This window comes from Capra hircus, chromosome 1, assembly GCF_001704415.2.
Source record: "Capra hircus breed San Clemente chromosome 1, ASM170441v1, whole genome shotgun sequence".
In the NCBI taxonomy this organism is placed as follows: Eukaryota; Metazoa; Chordata; class Mammalia; order Artiodactyla; family Bovidae; genus Capra; species Capra hircus.
The window spans coordinates 60535150-60555623 of record NC_030808.1 but is presented as its reverse complement, the minus strand read 5'-3'; the positions used below and the strand labels follow the sequence as shown (position 1 = coordinate 60555623).

General features: G+C 37.6%; 1 protein-coding gene across 2 annotated transcripts in view; it reads left to right on the top strand.

Moving 5' to 3' along the window:
* LSAMP (limbic system-associated membrane protein) overlaps positions 1 to 20474 on the top strand; it is a 711239-nt gene that overhangs the window by 378391 nt on the left and 312374 nt on the right. For both annotated transcript variants that reach the window (XM_005674948.3, XM_005674947.3), the window contains exon 2: positions 5805 to 6037. In XM_005674948.3, the coding sequence (XP_005675005.1) occupies positions 5805 to 6037 (233 nt within the window). The remainder of the gene's footprint in view (positions 1 to 5804; positions 6038 to 20474) is intronic.

Genomic DNA, 20474 nt, shown 5'->3' with positions numbered 1-20474 from the left:
AAGCTTATGAGGAAAGATAAGTACAGATAACTCAAATACATTGTGGAGCAATAAGAAGGAGGCAAGTAAAAGGATGAGGTGCTAATCAAGATTTCCTGGAAAGGTGACACTTTTTGTATTATATCCTCATGGCCTCAGCCACCTGCCAGAAATCCCACCCAGAATAGAGAGTCAATCCTTGCCCTCTCCTCTTGGGACCAACACTTACTCTGTTTACCATGCAGTCCTTTCTAAATCCTGGAATGATTTGTGTATCCCAAGCTTTTAAAGGAAACATTCTATTAAATCCAAACAACACATAACACAGATTTGAAAAATGTGTCTCTTTGTTCTTTCCCTGCTTTGGCCAGAGCCGATTTAGAAGATGAAGTGCCTAGGTATTTATTTTTGAACTAGACTGGTACTGAAGCAGCATTCTGGGTAGGGGATCATTTATTGCCATATTACAATGGTATGGCATGGGAACACTCACTCCACAGGCGTGCCTAATAGACATTTAAGCCACTTAACTTCTAGATGCAAGCTCATGATGCTTACTGGCCAGTCAGCACTTGCTGGGACCCAACGCTCTCTTTAATTGGCATTTCCTCATTTCCCAGTAGTTAGGCATCTGTGACTCTCCTATGTGACCGTTTATTTTCATTTAACAAACAAAACTTCTACACTTTTCTGTAGTTGAGACTATTACTTTGACTTTGATCATCTTTTCTCTTATATGCATTTCTTGTGGTTTAAAATAGTTGCCACTTTAAGTCAAGATTTAAACATTCTTAAAGTTAAATTAACTCTAAAATTGTGATTTTTTTGCTCATTTTTCATCGTGAATGTTTTAGCCATGTTGTAGAAAGATTATTTTCTAGTTTATAAAGTCAACACACTTACTCTGAACCATTAGCTGCATAAAAGAAGAACCTTTAAATATCTGGAGGAATCTCGATTTCCTTTTTAAAAATGCTACATTGTGCTCTGGTGCATGAAGTTGGCTAATGATACTGATTAGTGAAAAGTGTGTGTGTGTGTGTGTGTGTGTGTGTGTGTATATATTCTAGTGTTCCTTTCACTTATTTAAAAGTAAAGGAAAAATTATAAAAAATACATTTGAGTGAAACACAATATACAAATATGAAACACAATATACAAATAAAATACCATGTAAATCGTCACAGCAGAATTTCCACATAACTTTGTACTGTTTCAGTAGATGCAGTTTTATGGGTCTGGCAATTTTGCTGAAATAGTCAATTACTTCTTTAGGTAAGATAGATCTGAACTCTCTCAGAGAATAATTTGGAGTAATGATCTATGTGCTAATTTTAACTTTTCCACAGAAAAAAATTGCTAAAGTGTCCAAAGGACCCAAAAGATTCAACTTAGAAACTGCCTTTCACTAATAAGGAAATTTGCCCAGTTCATTAGTGGATGCCGTAAGGGCTTGGAATGGCAGGAGTGGAATATAGGTAACCATATATCCTCTTTCTGCATATGGAACACTGCTGGTTCATATGATGGGCATGTACCAAGGTCTGTTTCATACCATATTAGTGCTTGGAGGTACCTTAATGAATAAGACAAAATGTGTATGTATTGTTGTTGTTGTTCTTCAGTCCCTCAGTCCTGTCTGACTCTTTGTGACCCCATGGACTGTAGCATGCAAGACTTTTCTGACCTTCACCATCTCCCAGAGTTTGCTCAAACTCATGTCCATTGAGTTGGTGATGCCATCCAACCATCTCATCCTCTGTCATCCCCTTCTCCTCCTGCCTTCAATCTTTCCCAGCTCAGGGTCATTTCCAGTGAGTTGGCTCTTCGTATCAGGTGGCCAAAGTATTGGACTTCAGCTGCAGCATCAGTTCTTCCAATAAATATTCAGAGTTGATTTCCTTTATGATTGACTAGCTGGATCTCCTTGCAGTCCAAGGGACTCTCAAGAGTCTTCTCCAACACCGGAGTTCAAAGCATCAATTCTTTGATGCTCAGCCTTGTTTATGGTCCAACTCTCACAACCATACATAACTACTAGAAAAATTATAGCTTTGATTTAAGGGAGCTTTGTTGGCAGTGATGTCTCTGCTTTTGAATATGCTGTCTAGTTTTATCATAGCTTTTCTTCCAAGAAGCAAGTGTCTTTTAATTTCATGGCTGGAGTCACCATCTGCAGTGATTTTGGAGCCCAAGAAAATAAAGTTTGTCACTGTTTCCATTGTTTCTCCATCTATTTGCCATAAAGTATGGGACTAGATGCCATAATCTTTGTTTCTTCGTTTTTTTAATGTTGAGTTTTAAAAGCCAGTTTTTTCGCTCTCCTCTTTCACTTTCATTGAGAAGCTCTTTAGTTCCTCTTTGCTTTCTACCATAAGGGTGGTTTCATCTACATATCTGAGGTTATTGGTATTTCTCCCTGCAATCTTGATTCCAGCTTCTGCTTCATCCAGCCCAGCATTTTACATGCTGTACTCTGCATATAAGTTAAATAAGCAGGGTAACAATATACAGCCTTGATGTACTCTTTTCCCAATTTGGAACCAGTTTGTTGCTCCATGTCTGGGTCTAACTGTGGCTTCTTGACCTGCATACAGGTTTCTCAGGAGGCAGGTAAGATGGTCCAGTATTCCCATCTCTTTAAGAACTTTTCACAGTTTATTGTGATCCACACAAAGGATTTAGCATAGTCAATGAAGCAGAAGTAGAAGTTTTTTTCTGGAATTCTCTTGCTTTTTCTATGATCCAATGGATGTTGGCAATTTGATCTCTGGCTCCTCTGTCTTTTCTAAATCCAGCTTGTATATCTGGCTCAGTTCATGTACTGTTGAAGCCTAGCATGAAAGATTTTGAGCATTTCTTTGCTAGCATGTGAAATGAGTGCAATTGTGTGGTAGTTTGAACATTCTTTGGCATTAACCTTCTTTGGGATTGGAATGAAAACTGACCTTTCCCAGTCCTGTGGCCATTGGTGAGTTTTCCAAATGTGCTGGCATAGTGAGTGCAGCACTTTCGCAGCATCATCTTTTAGAGTTTGAAATAGCTCAGCTGGAACCTCATAACCTCCACTAGTTTTGTTTGTAGTGATGTTTCCTAAGGCCCACTTGACTTTGCACTCCAAGATATCTGGCTCTTGTTGAGTGATTACACCATCATGGTTATCCAGGTCATTAAGATCTTTTTTGTATAGATCAGTGTATTCTTGTCACCTCTTCTTAATATCTTCTGCTTCTCTTAGGTCCATACCATTTCTTTATTTATAGTTATATATATATACATAAAATGTATTTTTTCAAGATAAACATATTCTAGTCTTCCTCCAGGCTAAACACCATTTAAGGTACACCTCTATGCTATAACATACTGGTTGCTACTGTGTTGGGCTGTGTAGATGATGAAAGCAATGCAATAATAAATGTGATAGAAAATTAAAATGCTTTGGCAAAGAGAAATTTCCATTATTCTCAGTAGAAAAGAAAAACACAGGAAACCTACATCAGCAACTTTATTAATGATCTAGAGGAAGATAGCAAATAATCTATTAATTGATTCATAATTGATTCTAAGTTGAGAAGCGCTATAAAAACCACCAAGGACAGAGACATGGTACCACCAAGGAATGGCAGAGGGAAAGTAAAACTGAGTCAGGAGAGAAGCAGGGAGCATTCATGAAGTTAGCTTTGCCCTCCCTTTTAGAAGAGTCTTAAATTATCAAGCATGATTGATCTCAATAATATCTGCATGGCAGAGAAACATACATTGGAGCTACTAAATGGTACTTTAATCCACATGTGTTCTGTGTCAGTCACTTCATTAATTTCTGACTCTTTGCAACCCTATGGACTGTAGTCTGTCAGGCTCCTCTGTCCATGGGATTTTCCCAGGCAAGAATACCGAAATGGATTGTCATGCTCTCCTCAAAGGAGCCTTCCTGATCCAGGGATTGAAGCCCCATCTCCTGTGGCTCCTGGGTTGCAGGTGGATTCTTTACCACTAGGCCACCAGGGAAGCCCTTAATCTACCTATGTTTCTGAAAATAAATGAGTGAAGAGAAAAAGAAAAACCTGTAAATCATGCACTCAAGTAATTAAATGAAATCCTCACTTTTACTAACATTTGAAATTTACCCAAAAATAATAGGATGAGAATGATTTTTGTACCATAAGTGAGTTATTTTTAAAAGATTCTGCATTTCTCCTTCTTTTAGAAGAGATGAATTGGACTCTGTGTCTTTCTGTAGTTACACCTGTGCATAGTGTATCAGCTTCCTGTCCACGCATGGCTGTTTGGACCTGACAGAAAATCTGTGTTGGACTTGGTTTGGAAAATACAGGGGAATATGGCATTTTATTGTTCTGCCGTCATGATCCTGGCTTCTTCTGTCCATCCCTCATACCCCAGAGGACTGAGCAGCTGGCTCTGCAGCTGTGAACAGGGTCTGAGACCACCTCCCTGTGGGGCAGACATAAATCTTGCCAAAGATATAAAAGATTTTTGGCTTGACTTTTCCATTTCCAGATTCTTGCTGCAATTGAAGGAGTATGATTTTCTCCATTAAACCCTTCTGGGTTTCTAAAAGAAGTAGTTATTCAAATTGATATTTTTTCCCTTTGTATTCCTTGGAATATTTAGATTTTCTTCTACTAGAAAAGATTGAATTCATTCTATTGTGCTGGAAATGCTGGTAGCAAGCTGTCTTCCCAGCCTACAACCTGCTGCCTTCAAAAGGTGGAACCAGACTTAGGCAAGTTGATATGAGCTTTGATTTTGTTTACAATACCTATCTACTTACCCCTAGATCTGCTCACACACTTCTCATTCCTGGGGGTGGGCATTCCAAACTTGGAAAGATCAGAAGTAAACTCTAAAATTCAGTCTAACTCCTGTTGATTCAATGGTGGGGCATAATTTAAATCCACCTTCACATAAGCCTTTAAGAAATACTAAAGAATTAGTATAGCCAACAAAGGTCCATCTAGTCAAAGCAATGGTTATTCCAGTAGTCATGTATGGATGTGAGAGTTGGACTATAAAGAAAGCTGAGTGCCAAAGAATTGGTGCTTTTAACTGTGGTATTGGAGAAGACTCTTGAGAGTCCCTTGGACAGCAAGGAGATCCAACCAGTCCATCCTAAAGGAAATCAGTCCTGAATATTCATTGGAAGGACTGGTACTGAAACTGAAACTCTAATACTTTGGCCACCTGATGCGAAGAACTGACTCATTGGAAAAGACCCTGATGCTGGGAAAGGTTGAAGGCAGGAGGAGAAGGGGCTGAGGAAGAGATGGTTGGATGGCAAAACTAACTTGATGGACATGAGTTTGAGTAAGCTCCAGGAGTGGGTGATGGACAGGGCGGCCTGATGTGCTGTAGTCCATGGGGTCGCAAAGAGTCGGACATGACTGAGTGATTGAACTGAATGAAAGAATACATGCAGTTCAAAACTGAGTAAATGTGTCATATTATCATTTGCCTAATTCTCAAAGTAACTTAAACAAATGGAGTTCTGTGTGAATGACCTTTTCCTAGACAAGAAGTATGTAATCCAATAGGAAGTTGATATCCATTTAACTTTGCCTGTATTAACTCTCCCTGATTGTTTATTGCCCCATTGAGTGTGATATACTGACATCCATCCAGTGGATGGGGATTAGATCTTAAAGGAGAAATTATGACACTATTCGGGACTCTAAGAAATGGCATGGCCATGATTCATCCTGCACACAGTCATGTCTTTGATTGGCTTTGTTGAGACAAATTGTGTGAAGAATGAATGCAGATCCAGGTATAACTAAGGCTCTAATGTCATTGTTCTACTTTGCCAGGTGCGTTGTAGAAGATAAGAACTCAAAGGTGGCCTGGTTGAACCGTTCTGGCATCATTTTTGCTGGGCATGACAAGTGGTCTCTGGACCCTCGGGTTGAGCTGGAGAAACGCCATTCTCTGGAGTACAGCCTGCGAATCCAGAAGGTGGATGTCTACGATGAGGGTTCCTACACTTGCTCGGTGCAGACACAGCATGAGCCGAAGACCTCCCAAGTTTACTTGATTGTGCAAGGTAAGGAGAAGATGGTAAAGGAGAGGCAAGTGGCAGAAAATAATCATGGCATACAAAATACTCGGGTAATCCTTTCTGGAATAAAGGATTTGTTGTGGCAAATTCCAAATTCATTATGGCACTTTAGTATCTATTTTCTTTTTACATAGGAAAACTTTAAATGGGGATAGACTTTAAATAGTAGAACTGAGGAGGATAAAGAAAAAGAATTCTTGCCACTGTGAGTCAATAACCTTGGTGAGAATGTTTTCTCTTAACCCTGAATGTGATAACACACAGCAAAGACCACAGCTGTGTCCACAGGGACATAAAAACACACAGAATGCTTGGAACCATGTGAGGTCCACTTTTTCACACTGTTAGATACTGGATGCTTTTGCTGAAGGTGTGATTTCTATCTGTCCTCAGTTTAAAGAATATCACTAATTATCTGTTTTTCTGATAGTAAATGTTATTTGGAAAAATAAAAATTTCCAGAAGCCTTGGCATCCTCTCAGCTGGCTGGCTTTCTTTGTAGTTTGTATTTCTATTTCACGGCAAGTTATTTGTGAGCAAGTGCCGTGACGAAGATCTGCAAAATCATTGAGGATAATCTGCTTCCAGATTGGGGTTTCCAAAGGCACATCTGAGTCATGGTTTTACAGGATCAAAACCTTAAATGGCATATGCAAGCCCCAAAACTATAGCTCTCTTGGGGCCCTTTCCCCATAATTGCAGAATGAGACCAAAGCTGATCCGCTGTACAGTTTTATTGCAAGCAGAGTCAAACCACTAGCAGTTTCAATCCATCTACCCGGAAGGATCTAAGCACTAACAAATATTAGGGCTGTGTTCACGTAGTCTTGATTTACAATGTTATGTAAATTTAATGCAAATTAGATATGGCCCTAGGACTCCTGTCAAGATTCCAGTGCAGTCAGTTGTATGCAAAGTTTGACTGTAGCTTCTATTAATGTGTTATGGAATTGATTATTGCAGCATTAAAATTATTGCTCTCCCAACTCCTCTGATTAATAGATTGAAACTAGAGTAAAATACGTCAGAGAGTACCTGTGCAGGGGTGGTTTAGTCATGTGACCTCTATGTTGGTCCATTTGCAGTGGCTGACAGCTTCATTTTATTGCTTGTAAAAGGCATGTCTACTGACTTGCAAAGTGCCTATCACACTTCGCGTGAATTCCTTAATAAGAGACACCAGGGTTTGGATGTCAGGTGGTCCATTTAAATGTGTAAACATAACTACAAATGTGTAAATAGGTAAAAGGTTAACTTAGCAACTTCCTCAAAACTCAAGCCTACACACAAGCACACACACACACACACAGAAACACACACTTCAAAAGAAAAGGAAAATTTCTACCTCATTTAATGGCAAAGAGAGGGGGGATAATTAGTTTACTTAAGGTCCCTTAGAACAGATTTTATCTAATGAACAGCAACACATTATATTGTGAAATTCCTACACAATTTTAATACCTTCACAGTCTTTAATGTTATTGGAAACTCACTAGAGACCACAGCTAGAGAATGTATATTGTCCTACAAGGAACAAAATTGGGCAATCTGAGGATTACATCCCTTGGTTTCTAGATGAGGAAACAGAAGTTAATTAGGTTTAGGTTACTTGCTCAAGGTCACACAGAGAGTTCAGGGAGTAGTTTGGAACCAAGCAGACAAGGAATCAAATTGAAGCACATTCTACTGGAATGGGAATTTTTCTGCTGTGACTTTTTAAGAACTACCAAATTCCTATTTGAGTTCTTAGTGCCAAGTGCCCAAAGCCCTTCCTCCTTTTTGCTCATTCATCTATGTACATTTTAGCTACTAACACAACAATCTGGAGAGAATTAGAGCTAGGTCAGATCATGCTGCTTATACTTCCCTATTAAGTTATTGAGTTTAACTTAATACTAAGAGATGGAAAAGAACTATACAGTTGAAGTACTGTTTATTCATTATCCTGTTTGCTTCTAATAATGTTATTATGAAGTAGATATTAATAACTTTATTATAAATATGAAAAAAGTTTGAAGTTCAGAAATGATAAGGAGCTGCCCAAGGCTGCCTCTTGGCTTAGGACTGGGTTTCAAACCCATATCTGTTTGACTCAAGATATTATAGTATTTTCTTTTTAACCATACTGCTTTAAAACAAAAAATGAGCAACAAAGCCTGTTCTTGTAAGGGCAATGATGAAAGGTTGCTTCCTCCTTGAACCTGAGTTATGAAGGGAGATGTTTTGGACAGTTATATGGATGTTGGCATTTGATATCTAGCACCAGATGGCTGATTCAATTCCCCTTAGAACGTTCAACTTTGTGATTATGTCAGTGGGTCCACCCCTTTACCGCTGTTTATTCACACTGCCTCCTACTCCTTGCCTCCATTTTACATGTTTTCACCACATCAAAGATTCTGTCTATAGGCATGTCTGCCATCCTTCTTTCCTCCAATCCCACAGCACCTTCCTTCAGAATATAAGGGTCTTTTTGAATTTTTCAAGTCTTTCCTTACTCACCGTACACACTTTCTGCAAATCCCACATAACTCATTATTAAATAAATACTGTATTCTTTTTCTTTGCCCAATGGGGAGGTCACCTTTAGCTTAAAGATGCTGTGAGATATCACTGAAGAATAGTAGTTAAAAAAGTGGGGCTTCATATCTCAGTTTTCTTTCTTGCTTTAAATCAATCTGGGGGTAACCTGTTTGGGGCTTCCCTGAGAGCTCAGTTGGTAAAGAATCCACCTGCAATGGAGGAGACCCTGGTTCGATTCCTGGGTCAGGAAGATCCACTGGAGAAGGGATAGGCCATCCATTCCAGTATTCTTGGGCTTCCCTTGTGGCTCAGCTGGTAAAGAATCCACCTGCAATGTGGGAGACCTAGGTTCGATCCCTGGATTGGAAAGATCCCCTGAAGAAGGGAAAGACTACCCACTCCAGTATTCTGGCCTGGAGAATTCCATGGACTGTATAGAGCATGTGGTTGCAAAGAGTCAGACACGACTGAATGACTTTCACTTTCGCTTGATTTCTCTAAGGCCTCAGTTCAGTTCAGTCACTCAATTGTGTCCAAATCTTTGCAACCCCATGCACTGCAGCACACCAGACTTCCCTGTCCATCACCAACTCCTGGAGCTTGCTCAAACTCATGTCCATCGAGTCAGTGATGCCATCCAACCATTTCATCCTCTGTTGGCCCCTTCTCCTCCTGTGTTCAATCTTTCCCAGCATCAGGGTCTTTTACAGTGAGTAGGCCCTTTACAGCAGGTAGCCAAAGTATTGGAGCTTCAGCTTCAGCATCAGTCCTTCCAATGAATATTCAGGACTGATTTCCTTTAGGATTGATTATTTTGATCTCCTTGCTGTCCAAGGGACTCTCAAGAGTCATCTCCAACACCACAGTTCAAAAGCATCAGTTCTTCGGTGCTCAGTCTTCTTTATAGTCCAATTATCACATCCGTACGTGACTACTGGAAAAACCATAGCTTTGACTGCATGGACCTTTGTTGGCAAAGTGATGTCTCTGCTTTTGAATATGCTGTCTAGGTTTGTCATAGCTTTTCTTCCAAGGAGCAAGCGTCTTTTAATTCCATAGCTGCAGTCACCATCTTTAGTCACTCTAAAGCTTGGTTTAATTTAAAAATTTCGTGACCTAGGTAAGCCCCTAGCTTGTTTTCTGGAGATCATGTGTTTCCACCAAATAAGGTGATGATGATGATGGTGGTGGTGGTGATAGTGAGATAGTGATACTAATGATGATAACCGCTGTGACAACAAGCAGGCTACTGCTGCTGGAATAACTCTCATGAGGCTCTCTTTGTGTTGGATGCTTCCCAGAGTCCAACAACACCCTCCACTTGTTGCATGAGACCCTTGAGTAGGCTCTTTCAGCTGTTATTTGGGTTCCTTCAATGTATTTTCTTCAGTTGTCCTTTTCCTTAGCATCTAGTCTTGAACTTTACTTCTTTGGGATTCTAAAGGGCTTCTTAGACCAGCATCACCTTTTAGCTACTTTTATTAAGGATGTCTGAGGGCAACATGCAGCGTGTATCGACAACACACGGAGAGTGTGGTAAGTTCTATTTTTGACTGGTGGTACACCCCACTCCACAGTTTCTTATTAAGTCATTCTGGAGATCAGGCCTGATAATTTGCACTCTCACATGGCCTCATACCCTAGTTGCACTTCTCACACATTCTACTGATGCTGCTGGTACTGGGGCCACACTTTAAGAGCCACTACTTCAAAAGTAGTATGTACATTAAGAACATCTAGGGAAATAATCCTGCATAATTTCATTCAGTTTCAAATAATGTTACATCCCCTAATATTTAAAACTATTCTTGGACATGAGACAGGAATGGTAGCTTGGAAAATAACTTGACTTTCATGATAACATCTTAGGTCCTCTAAGGCTTCTTACCTAGCCTAGTCCTATGGAAACAAAATCTCTCCCTAAACTGTCCATTTCATGTATCAAAACAAAACAAAACAAAACCGGTTGAGACATGCAAACTTCTCTAGACTTTAAAAATCTCAACTTTTAGTTTAAGTGTTTGTTCCCCTCACATTTCTCCTGTATCCCTCCATTTCTCCTGGAAATATATATATTCCTTTAATCAATATATATTTCCACAATGTGAATGATTTTTCAGCATCTCCAACATTTTCTCTTCTATTCTGGTGATTATTTTTCAGGGAGAAAGTAAGTTTTTTAAAAATCAGTTCATGAGAGTCATTACACAGAAAATAACCTGTGTTGAAATAAATATGCTTCATGGTTCGCTAAACTCAATCTTTAGCCAAATGACATCTCCACACATCTTCCTCATGAGGAACACAGGTGAAAGTTTTGCATCAGCAAATTCACAAATCAATAATGACCTTTGGGATCACTTGCGATTAGTGAAATTAAATTTTGCATCTGTAGAAGTCAGGCTATTCAAATACAAACATTCATTCGAGATACGTAATAAAAGATGGGACCCACTTCTAAAGCCAGATAGTTTGGTTTCTACACCACCTCTTTTACAGATTCTAAACTCAAAGATTGAGAAAACAATACCTTTCACTTAGATAATATAAATAAATTTCTCTGGCATCCTTCCAATTAATAATGTCCATTTCTCTCCGAATGTTACCTTCCTTCCTATGATTTCCTATTTTTTTCTGCTTATGCCAGAGATGGAGACACTTGTGTTAAGGCAGTATTTCTCTTTATCTGATCCTTGCATAAGCTGCAAAAAAGTCAAGAATTTGGTTTATCATACTTTTCAAAATACAGATTCCTGAGAACCACTCCCAGAACAACTGAATTGGAAGGCTTGGGAATGTGGCCAAAATTTACAAGTGTGTTATGCTCTGCAGGTGCTTCAGATACATGTGGGAAAACCAAGAACCACTGTTGTGGCAATCTAAGCAATCAATGAGAGGAGTGTGTTGCTGCCTGCCTGTTCATTTACCTGTGTGACATGGCATCAAATTATATCTAAAACTCTGCAAAGCAGGTACTAGGGCCTTGTCATAGAAAAATTAAAAGTAAAAATAAATCTGTGTACTCATTGAATACAGAGGTTAATCTCATCTTCTTGAGCCCTGGGAAAGATGGCTCCAAAAACAAGGTAGTTTTTTAGCTGTAACATTAGGAATCTCCATGTGTATGTGAATACAAAGGACACCCTGTCATGATGTTATTTTTTAAATGTAGATCTTACTTATTAAATGTCTCATTCATTGTACCTTATAACATTTGTCATGTTTTCAATGTATTTATTGCATTATTCGTGAGTCTGTTACCCATACTGGAATCATTTCCATGTTGCATCTTTTGCTTTCTTTTTATGCTATTCTCATTAACATTTTTTTAAAATATTCGTTTTATTTCATTAAGCCGATTAACAATGTTGTCATAATTTCAGGTTAACAGCAAAGGGACTCAATCATACATATGCATATATCTATTCTCCTCCAAACTCTCCTCCCAACAATATTTTTTAAATGTAAAAGTAAGATACTCATGCTTATTGAGTCAGTGATGCTGTCCAGCCATCTCATCCTCTTGCCCTCTTCTCTTCCTGCCCTCAGTCTTTCCCAGCATCAGGGTCTTTTCCAGTGGGTCAGCTCTTTGTATCAGGTGACCAAAATATTGGAATCTCAGCTTCAGCATCTATCCAGTATTCAGGATTGATTTCCTGTAGGACTGACTGGCTTGATCTCCTTGCATAATTACCTGAATTAAACCAATATAACTATGGAAAAAGTATGAAAGTTAACTCTTGTGAGAACCTGTGTGTTTTATCCTCACACTAAAAATTTCATATTTCCTGTATCTCATTAATCCAAGCATATCATATTGGCTTGCAATTGCATGTCTGTAGATATGCTCTTAATAATTGAAAATTCAAATGTTGGGAAACATTTAATGTTTTCATGAATACTAGTCTAGAACTTATTGCTCCTAAGATTTAAATTCTTAGATGTATTTTACAATTCTATCAAACATTCCTAATTCTGACTAATATCTATTACCCAGAACTCGAAGCAGCCATCCCTTGATCTCTTTTAATTGCTCTCTTCTTTCCTTCTTTCATTGGTTCCTTTGTTCTCCCTTCCATTTCACCCCTCTTTCCCTTCCTTAATCAGTATCATGTTGCACTGATTATTTTTTAAATAGTTTAGCATCACCTACAAAATATTACACAAACTGTTTGCCACTGCATTGAAATTCAACTTAGCCTGGAGCTCGATACATCTTTTAAATGTTCTAATGAAATAAAGAATTTGAGACCATCTTTAGTTATATTTGATCTGAGGGATAATTCTGTTGATTATTGAGTCTTACTGATTAACTAGAATTTCATTTGGATTTTACGTGCTGAAGTCTACTAATTATCCTACTCTTCAGCTTAATTTTTCAGACAATAGCCTCTTGATTGGCTGTTAATAGGTCAGGATCAAACTTTAAGGACATCACTAATCACATCAGCAATCAGAGAGCCAGTGTAATGGGAAGAAGTGAAATTTTGGGGCTAAAATATTTGGGAGTATTACCTCATGCAGTTTTAATTTGATAGTTCCCCTGCAGGAAGAACTTCAAGTCTTGTCTATATCAGGCCCACCCACTCATAATTGATTATGATCTCCAAGTTCTGTATATGTATTTGCAGTCCATCTTTTAGATATTATTGGGCTTCCCAGGTGGCGCTAGTGATAAAGAACCTGCCTGCCAGTGCAGGAGATAAATGAGAAGTGGGTTTGATCCCTGAGTTGGGAAGATTTCCTGGAGGAGAGCCTGACAACCCACTCCAGTATCCTTGCCTGGAGAATCCCATGGGCAGAGGAGCCTGATGGGTTACAGTCCATAGAGTCACAAAGAGTCGGACACAGCTGAAGCGACTTAGCATGCATGCCTTTTAGTTATTAAAATAAAGCCACTATTTACACCCACATACTTTCTGCTCTAACCTACATTTTGTCTTTCTTAAAGCTGAGAGAAGTAAAAGAAGAGAGAAAAAGTTATTTAGTACCTAGAGCTGAAGTGAAGTGGCCTGAAAGTTGCTCAGTCATGTTCGACTCTTTGCTACCCCATGGACTATATAGTCCATGGAATTCTCCAGGCCAGGATACTGGAATGGGTAGCTGTTCCCTTGGTTCAGTGTAAAAACCCAGACTCCATGAAGGGAAGAGAGCTACTTGACAACACAGACCAATAAATTTTCAGCTCTATTCAAAGGTGCAGTATATATTCTTGATTCATTATACTGATAAGAATTTTAAGAACTTTGGGTCAAGGTTTGATGGTGATTAGGAAGAATTTGGGAGTGGGGATTTATTCCACATCAGATCTGCATTTGCCAGTTTAGCTATATCCAGTCTATGCCACAGTCATTTTTATTTGCATTTACATAGTATCTGTGTGGTTACTCAGAGATATGCTAGTTTTTACACAGAATTTTACCTATTAAGATAAGGAAAACTACTATTTCTAGTATTTTCAAATAGTACTGTATGCCACAGTAAATTATCATCATCTGTGCATTTATGTTTTCTGTACACGACCAAAAAGAACCCTCTCCCTACAAAAGCGAAAAACCCTGCGTACTCTTAAACATTTTAAAGACATTTTTAAAAAGATTCATATACCTAAAAGTCAAGAAAGATGACACATATCTTTTTCAATATATGTGTATTTTCATCATTTCAGTTTGCTATAAATAGGCAACATATTTTTGGACAATGAGATGATTGAGTTTTCTTTAAAGTTTGTCAAAGCCTAGGTCTGCCTCAGTGATAAAGGACACAAAAAATGATAAGACCTTTTTCCTTCTTTTTAGTGAGAAAAACTATTAGGTAAGTTTGAATACACTGGGAAAGCAGCTCCAGCCTGTGCCCGGGTCTATCCAAGGAATGTTTCTAAGGGTGTAGGGGACATTCTATAGAAAGATGGCCTGTGATCTTCATACATCAAGGTCGTGAAAGTCTAAAGAGACAGAAGAAATACTCAGTTTATCATAATATGTTCAGTCCCTCAGTTGTGTCCGACTCTTTGTGACCCCATGAACTGCAGCGTGCCAGGCTCCTCTGTTCTTCACCATCTACCAGACATTGCTCAAACTCATGTCCGTTGAGTCTGTGATGCCACCCAACAGTCTCATCCTCTGTCACCCCCTTCTCCTCCTGCCCTCAGTCTTTCCAGCATCAGGGTCTTTTCCAGTGAGCTGGCTTTTCGAATCAGGTGGCCAAAGTATAGGAACTTCAGCTTCATCATCAGTCCTTCCAATGAACATTCAGGGTTTCCTTTAGGATTGACTGATTTAACCTCCTTGCAGTTCAAGCAAGAGACTCTCAAGAGAGTCTTCACCAGCACCACAACTTGAAAACATCAATTCTTTGGTGCTCAGCCTTCTTTATGGTCCAACTCTCACATCTGTATATGACTACTGGAAAAACCATAGCTTTAACTATATGGACCTTTGTTGGCAAAATGATTTCTCTGCTTTTTAATATGCTGTCTAGGTTTGTCATAGCTTTTCTTCTAAGAATCAAGTGTCTTTTAATTTCATTGCTGCAGTCACTGTCTGCAGTGATTTTGGAGCCCAAGAAAAGAAAATGTCACTGTTTCCATTGGCTCTCCATCTATTTGCCATGAAGTGATGGGATTGGATGTCACAGTCTTCATTTTTTGAATGTTGAGTTTTAAGCCAGTTTTTTCACTCTCTTCTTTTGCCCTCATCAAGAGGCTCTTTAGCTCCTCTTCACTTTCTGCCATTGGAGTGAAATCATCTGCATATCTGAGGTTGTTGATATTTCTCCTGGCAGTCTTGATTCCAGCTTGTGATTCATCCAGCCTGGCATAATATGATACTGGATATAATATACTATCTTATATTGATCATTTTGCTAGAAATGACTTTGTTGTGACAGTTGACAAAACTTGAATAGAGTTGCTGTGTGAAGAGTATATGGGAGTTCTTTGTATTGATCCTGTAATTTTTCTGCAAATTTGAAATTATTTTGAAAGAAAACTAAAAACAGACTTGCTAAGTTGTTAAGGTGGGTATCAGGATTAAATATTAGTGAATGAATTAAAAATTACAAAATTACTATTAAAATTACATTTCAATAAATAAAAATGTAATAAAAATTATACTGTGTTGAATATTGAATAATCAAAAAAGATTTTAAGCATATACTGTTATAAAAAGTTATGAATAAGATATATTACATCAAAAAGTCAGAGGAGAAAATTTATAAGATAATCCCAATAACAACACAAATACCTATGATATAATTCAAATAATTTATATTATTGATTTTATTAAATACTGACACATATGAACTAAATAGGGTGTCTTTTTTAACATGAGATAGATAGGTAGCCTCAATAATAATTAATTCAGGAATAAGATGGGGATATCAATGATCATTTTTTAAAATTATTCTGGAAGTTTTAGTTAATGCAATTGGACAAAAAATTTAAAAGGTATAGTTGTGGGGAATAAAAGAAAGAAACAACTATAATTTAGCTAAAGTGATTACTAATGTTAGAAAACCCTCATAAACTAATGACCAAAAATATTAGTACTAGTATTAGTACTATGTAGTACTAATAGTACTAAAAATATTATTACTAATAGCAGTTTGATAAGTTGTTCAATTATCTGAAGAAACATGTAAAATTAATAATTTTTTATTTGGTTATAATAAGTGTTTACAAAATTACTATAAAATGCCTGCTCACAAATCCTTAATAATATAAAAAGCATTTAAGAATAAATTAAATAAACAGTGTGGAGAACCTGAAAGCAGAAATTGATATCATTTTACTTGGCAAGAAAGAAGTTCTTTTGTTTGCCTTTGTCTGTTTCATTGGTATTGCTACTTAATTGTAAAGAAAATACCTTATTCTTTTATTTCATTTTTTTAAACTTTTTTTATTGTATTGGGGATAGCTGATTAACAATGTCGTGTTAGTTTCAGGTGAAAAGTGAAGGGGAGAGCCATACAAAAATACTTCATTCTTGAATGGCAACACAAATAACGGGAAATGACAATTTTCTGCAAGATAAATATAAATTTTGTACACCTAAAAATTACTCATGGGAGTTTTTGATTAAAATTATACTTAATTTGTCAAATTAATTATAAAGAATAAATGGACATAAATAGTCAATACACTTTTTTAAATTGTATTATTGGGACAGGAATTCTGCTCTACTTCTGTGTATTAACATATTTTGTAAAGCTGTTCATAAATGACTAAGTCGCTGGATATAAATGAAATGCATAAACACTGCAACATATACCATACACTGCTGCTGCTGCTGCTAAGTCGCTTCAGTCATGTCCGACTCTGTGTGACCCCAGAGACGGCAGCCCACCAGGCTCCCCCGTCCCTGGGATTCTCCAGGCAAGGACACTGGAGTGGGTTGCCATTTCCTTCTCCAATGCATGAAAGTGAAAAGTGAAAGTGAAGTCGCTCAGTCGTGTCCGACTCTTCGCAACCCCCTGGACTGCAGCCCACCAGGCTCCTCCGTCCATGGGATTTTCCAGGCAAGAGTACTGGAGTGGGCTGCCATTGCCTTCTCCAATACCATACACTAGATCTAGCTTTTATTTAAAATCATGGAAAAAAGTATGATTATTCAACAGATGATTTGGAATAATTAAAGAAAAAGTAAATATGAACTTACTTACTGAACAACCACTCATGAAAATTAATACCGGATCCCTTAAAGATTTAAAAGTAGAAGATAAAGGGAAAAGGAAAACTGACACTTTTATATCTCCCTGTTGAGAGTGTAAATTAGTGGAAACTTTGCATAGAGGAACATAGAGATGTCTTTCAAATAAAAGGAAAACCAAAAAGGACCATCAGTAAATATGTATGTAAACAGAGTTGCTGTGTTGTTGTTCAATCACTAAGCTGTGTCCTACTCTTAGGGACCTCATGGACTGCAGCATGCCAGGCTTCCCTGGCCTTCACTATCTCCTGGAATTTGCTCAAATTCATGTCCATTTAGTCGATGATGCCATCAAACAGGGTTAAGAAAGCCTTCTTAGCATAAAAACAAGTGGGAAAAAAGCATAAAGAAAAAAGGAATAAATTTGACTATACATATATAAATGTCTGAAATTAAGATGAGGGATAAAGTGATTTTATAACAAAATAGGTAACAGATAAAATCTTAATGTCATCAGTATAAGAATGTCAATAAATAGGAAAAAATCAGTACAGAAAATATGACTAAAATTTGTTTAAGGACATAAATTGCCAATTTACAAAAGGATCATTGAAAATAGAGAACATCTGGAAAACTGGAAAACTGCCATTATAATCAAGAATATATAAAGTAAAACAACAATAAATTATTAGTTTTGCACCCATAATACTGGTAAAGGGTTAATGGAGATAGAATGTGGCTAGCCAGAAAAGGCAAGTCAGTAGGAAAACTGACACTTATAGCTCCCTGCTGAGAGTGTAAATGAGTAGAAACTTCACCAGAGTAGTGTAGGCCTAGAGTAATGTAGTAATGCAGGGCTCTATCCATCACAGTTTTCAACTATATTTGTGTCATTTGACCTAATAATTCCACTTCTGAAAATGTGTAAAAAGAAAATCCTCTGAAATGGAAGTACAGATTTTTGTACAAAGTGTTCATCACAGAATTATTTTTCAATGAATTCTGGAAAGCACCTGAAATACATCAGAATATGGAATGAGGGGGTAAGCTTGAGTCATTTCATAGAAAGAAATGCTGTTGTAATGGACATTAGAATGCCTAACATTCAAACCTCTTCCCTGTGTTTAGGAATTTCTCTTTCATTATTGTTGGAATGTAGACATTACTACCCAGAGTGAAAGCTGAAATGAAATTGAGATACCCTCAAAACTAGGGCTTAAACATGATATTCAGCCTTGAAACTCCACTGCATTTGCCCCAGGCTCAACGGCAACCCCCTCCAGTACTCTTGCCTGGAAAATCCCATGGACAGAGAAGCCTGGTAGGCTACAGTCCATGGGGTCGCAAAGAGTCAGACACGACTGAGCGACTTTCCTTCCTTTCCTTGCAGAATTATTAGTACGAATTACTGATACAAGAAACTCAGGACCAAAGAGAATCTATTCAGACAGTTGGTGACATTCATAGTGAGTTTATCTAGTAGTGGCTGTATCTCTGATGTTCTGCTGAGACCTGCATCTAGAACCATGCTGTCAGTGGTGAGAGCTATGTCATCTCATGTTCAGATTCAACAGCAGCCATTCTTGCCTCAAAAAACTTTTCGGTCATAATTCTGGTTTTACATGCTTCCTGGTTGCAATGGCAGGCACAGGAGAACTAGAGATGCTTTCTCTTTATTCCAATTAAGAACTCTGATTTATTCATCTAAGCAACCATTAACTATCATGCTTTATAAAACATGATTTATAAGACATCTTATTATGTAATAAACATATTTGCAATGTATGGTTAATTGAAGTGGCAGATTACAAAACAGTATAATCCATAACCTTAATTTTATAAACTAGAATAAATATACAGCTTACACCATATGCATTTGTACATTCATTAGAAAAGTAAATACAGTGAAATATACCAAAATAGTTTTATATTAATTTGTCAAATATTGATTTTATGGGTAAAGTTGTATTGCTTAGTTTCCAGTTTTATTATATGTACATGTATTATATCTAGAAAATTGTTTATGAATCATCAAAATAATAAAGTCATGATTATTGAAAGGACAGGCTTTTATAAAATTTTTCAGAGAGCAGAATTTCTCTGTCAACTTCCACCTCCATTTTATTTTCTCTTTTATTTATCATTTCTTCTTCAGTCCTCCTTTATTCTCTCACTTAAGTGTTCTGTCTTTTCTATATGGTGGAAGCAGTCATAAAATTGTTTATTCTAAAATGATAAGGCCTTAATTTCTTATACTTTCAAAGATATATATTCTTTTTAAAAATGGTATTATAAAGATAATGCTATGTTGTTGTTCAGTCACTCAGTTGTGTCTGACTCTTTGCAATCCCATGGACTACAGCATGCCAGGCTTCCCCGTCCTGCATTATCTCCCCGAGTTTGCTCAAACTCATGGCCACTGAGTTGGTGATGTCACCCAATCATCTCATTCTCTCTCGCCTCCTTCTCCTGCCCTCAATCTTTGCCAGCATCAAGGTCTCTTCCAATGAGTCGGCTCTTTGCATCAGTTGGCCAAAATATCGGCGCTTCAGTTTCAGCTTCAGTCCTTCCAGTGAATATTCGGGTTGATTTCCTTTAGGATTGACTGGTTTGATCTCTTTGCTGTCCAAGGGCCTCTCAAGAGTCTTCTCCAGCACCACAATTTGAAAGCATCAGTTCTTCAGTGCTCAGCCTTCTTCATGGTTCAATTCTTACATCCATACATGACTCCTGGAAAAAACATAGCTTTGACTATATGGATATTTGTTTGCAAAGTGATGTCTGTGCTTTTTAATACACTGGCTAGGTTTTGTCAGTCTTTTATTTTCTTGGCTGCAGTCACCATCTGTAGAGATTTTGGAGCCCAGGCAAATCAAATCTATCACTGTTTCCATTGTTTTCCCATCTATTTGCCATGAAGTGATGGGACTGGATGCCATAGTCTTAGTTTTTTGAATGTTGAATTTTACTACAAACTCTTGGAAAAGAGAAACAAAACAGATTTTATGTGAGAAGGACTTTGTCAGTCTCCTCGGATCAAGTAAAATCGTAGCATAAACAATTTCGATTTTAAAATTTATAAATCCCATCCTAATTTCAAAACAAACAAATGAAAAAAAAAAACCCCACAGTCAAACAAAACACCATCTATCTGGATTTCCTGTAAGCTGCTTCAACTGTGTGCTTGCTTCAAGCAAAGAACTAAAGAGCCTTTTGATATAAGTGAAAGAGGAGAGTCAAAAAATTGGCTT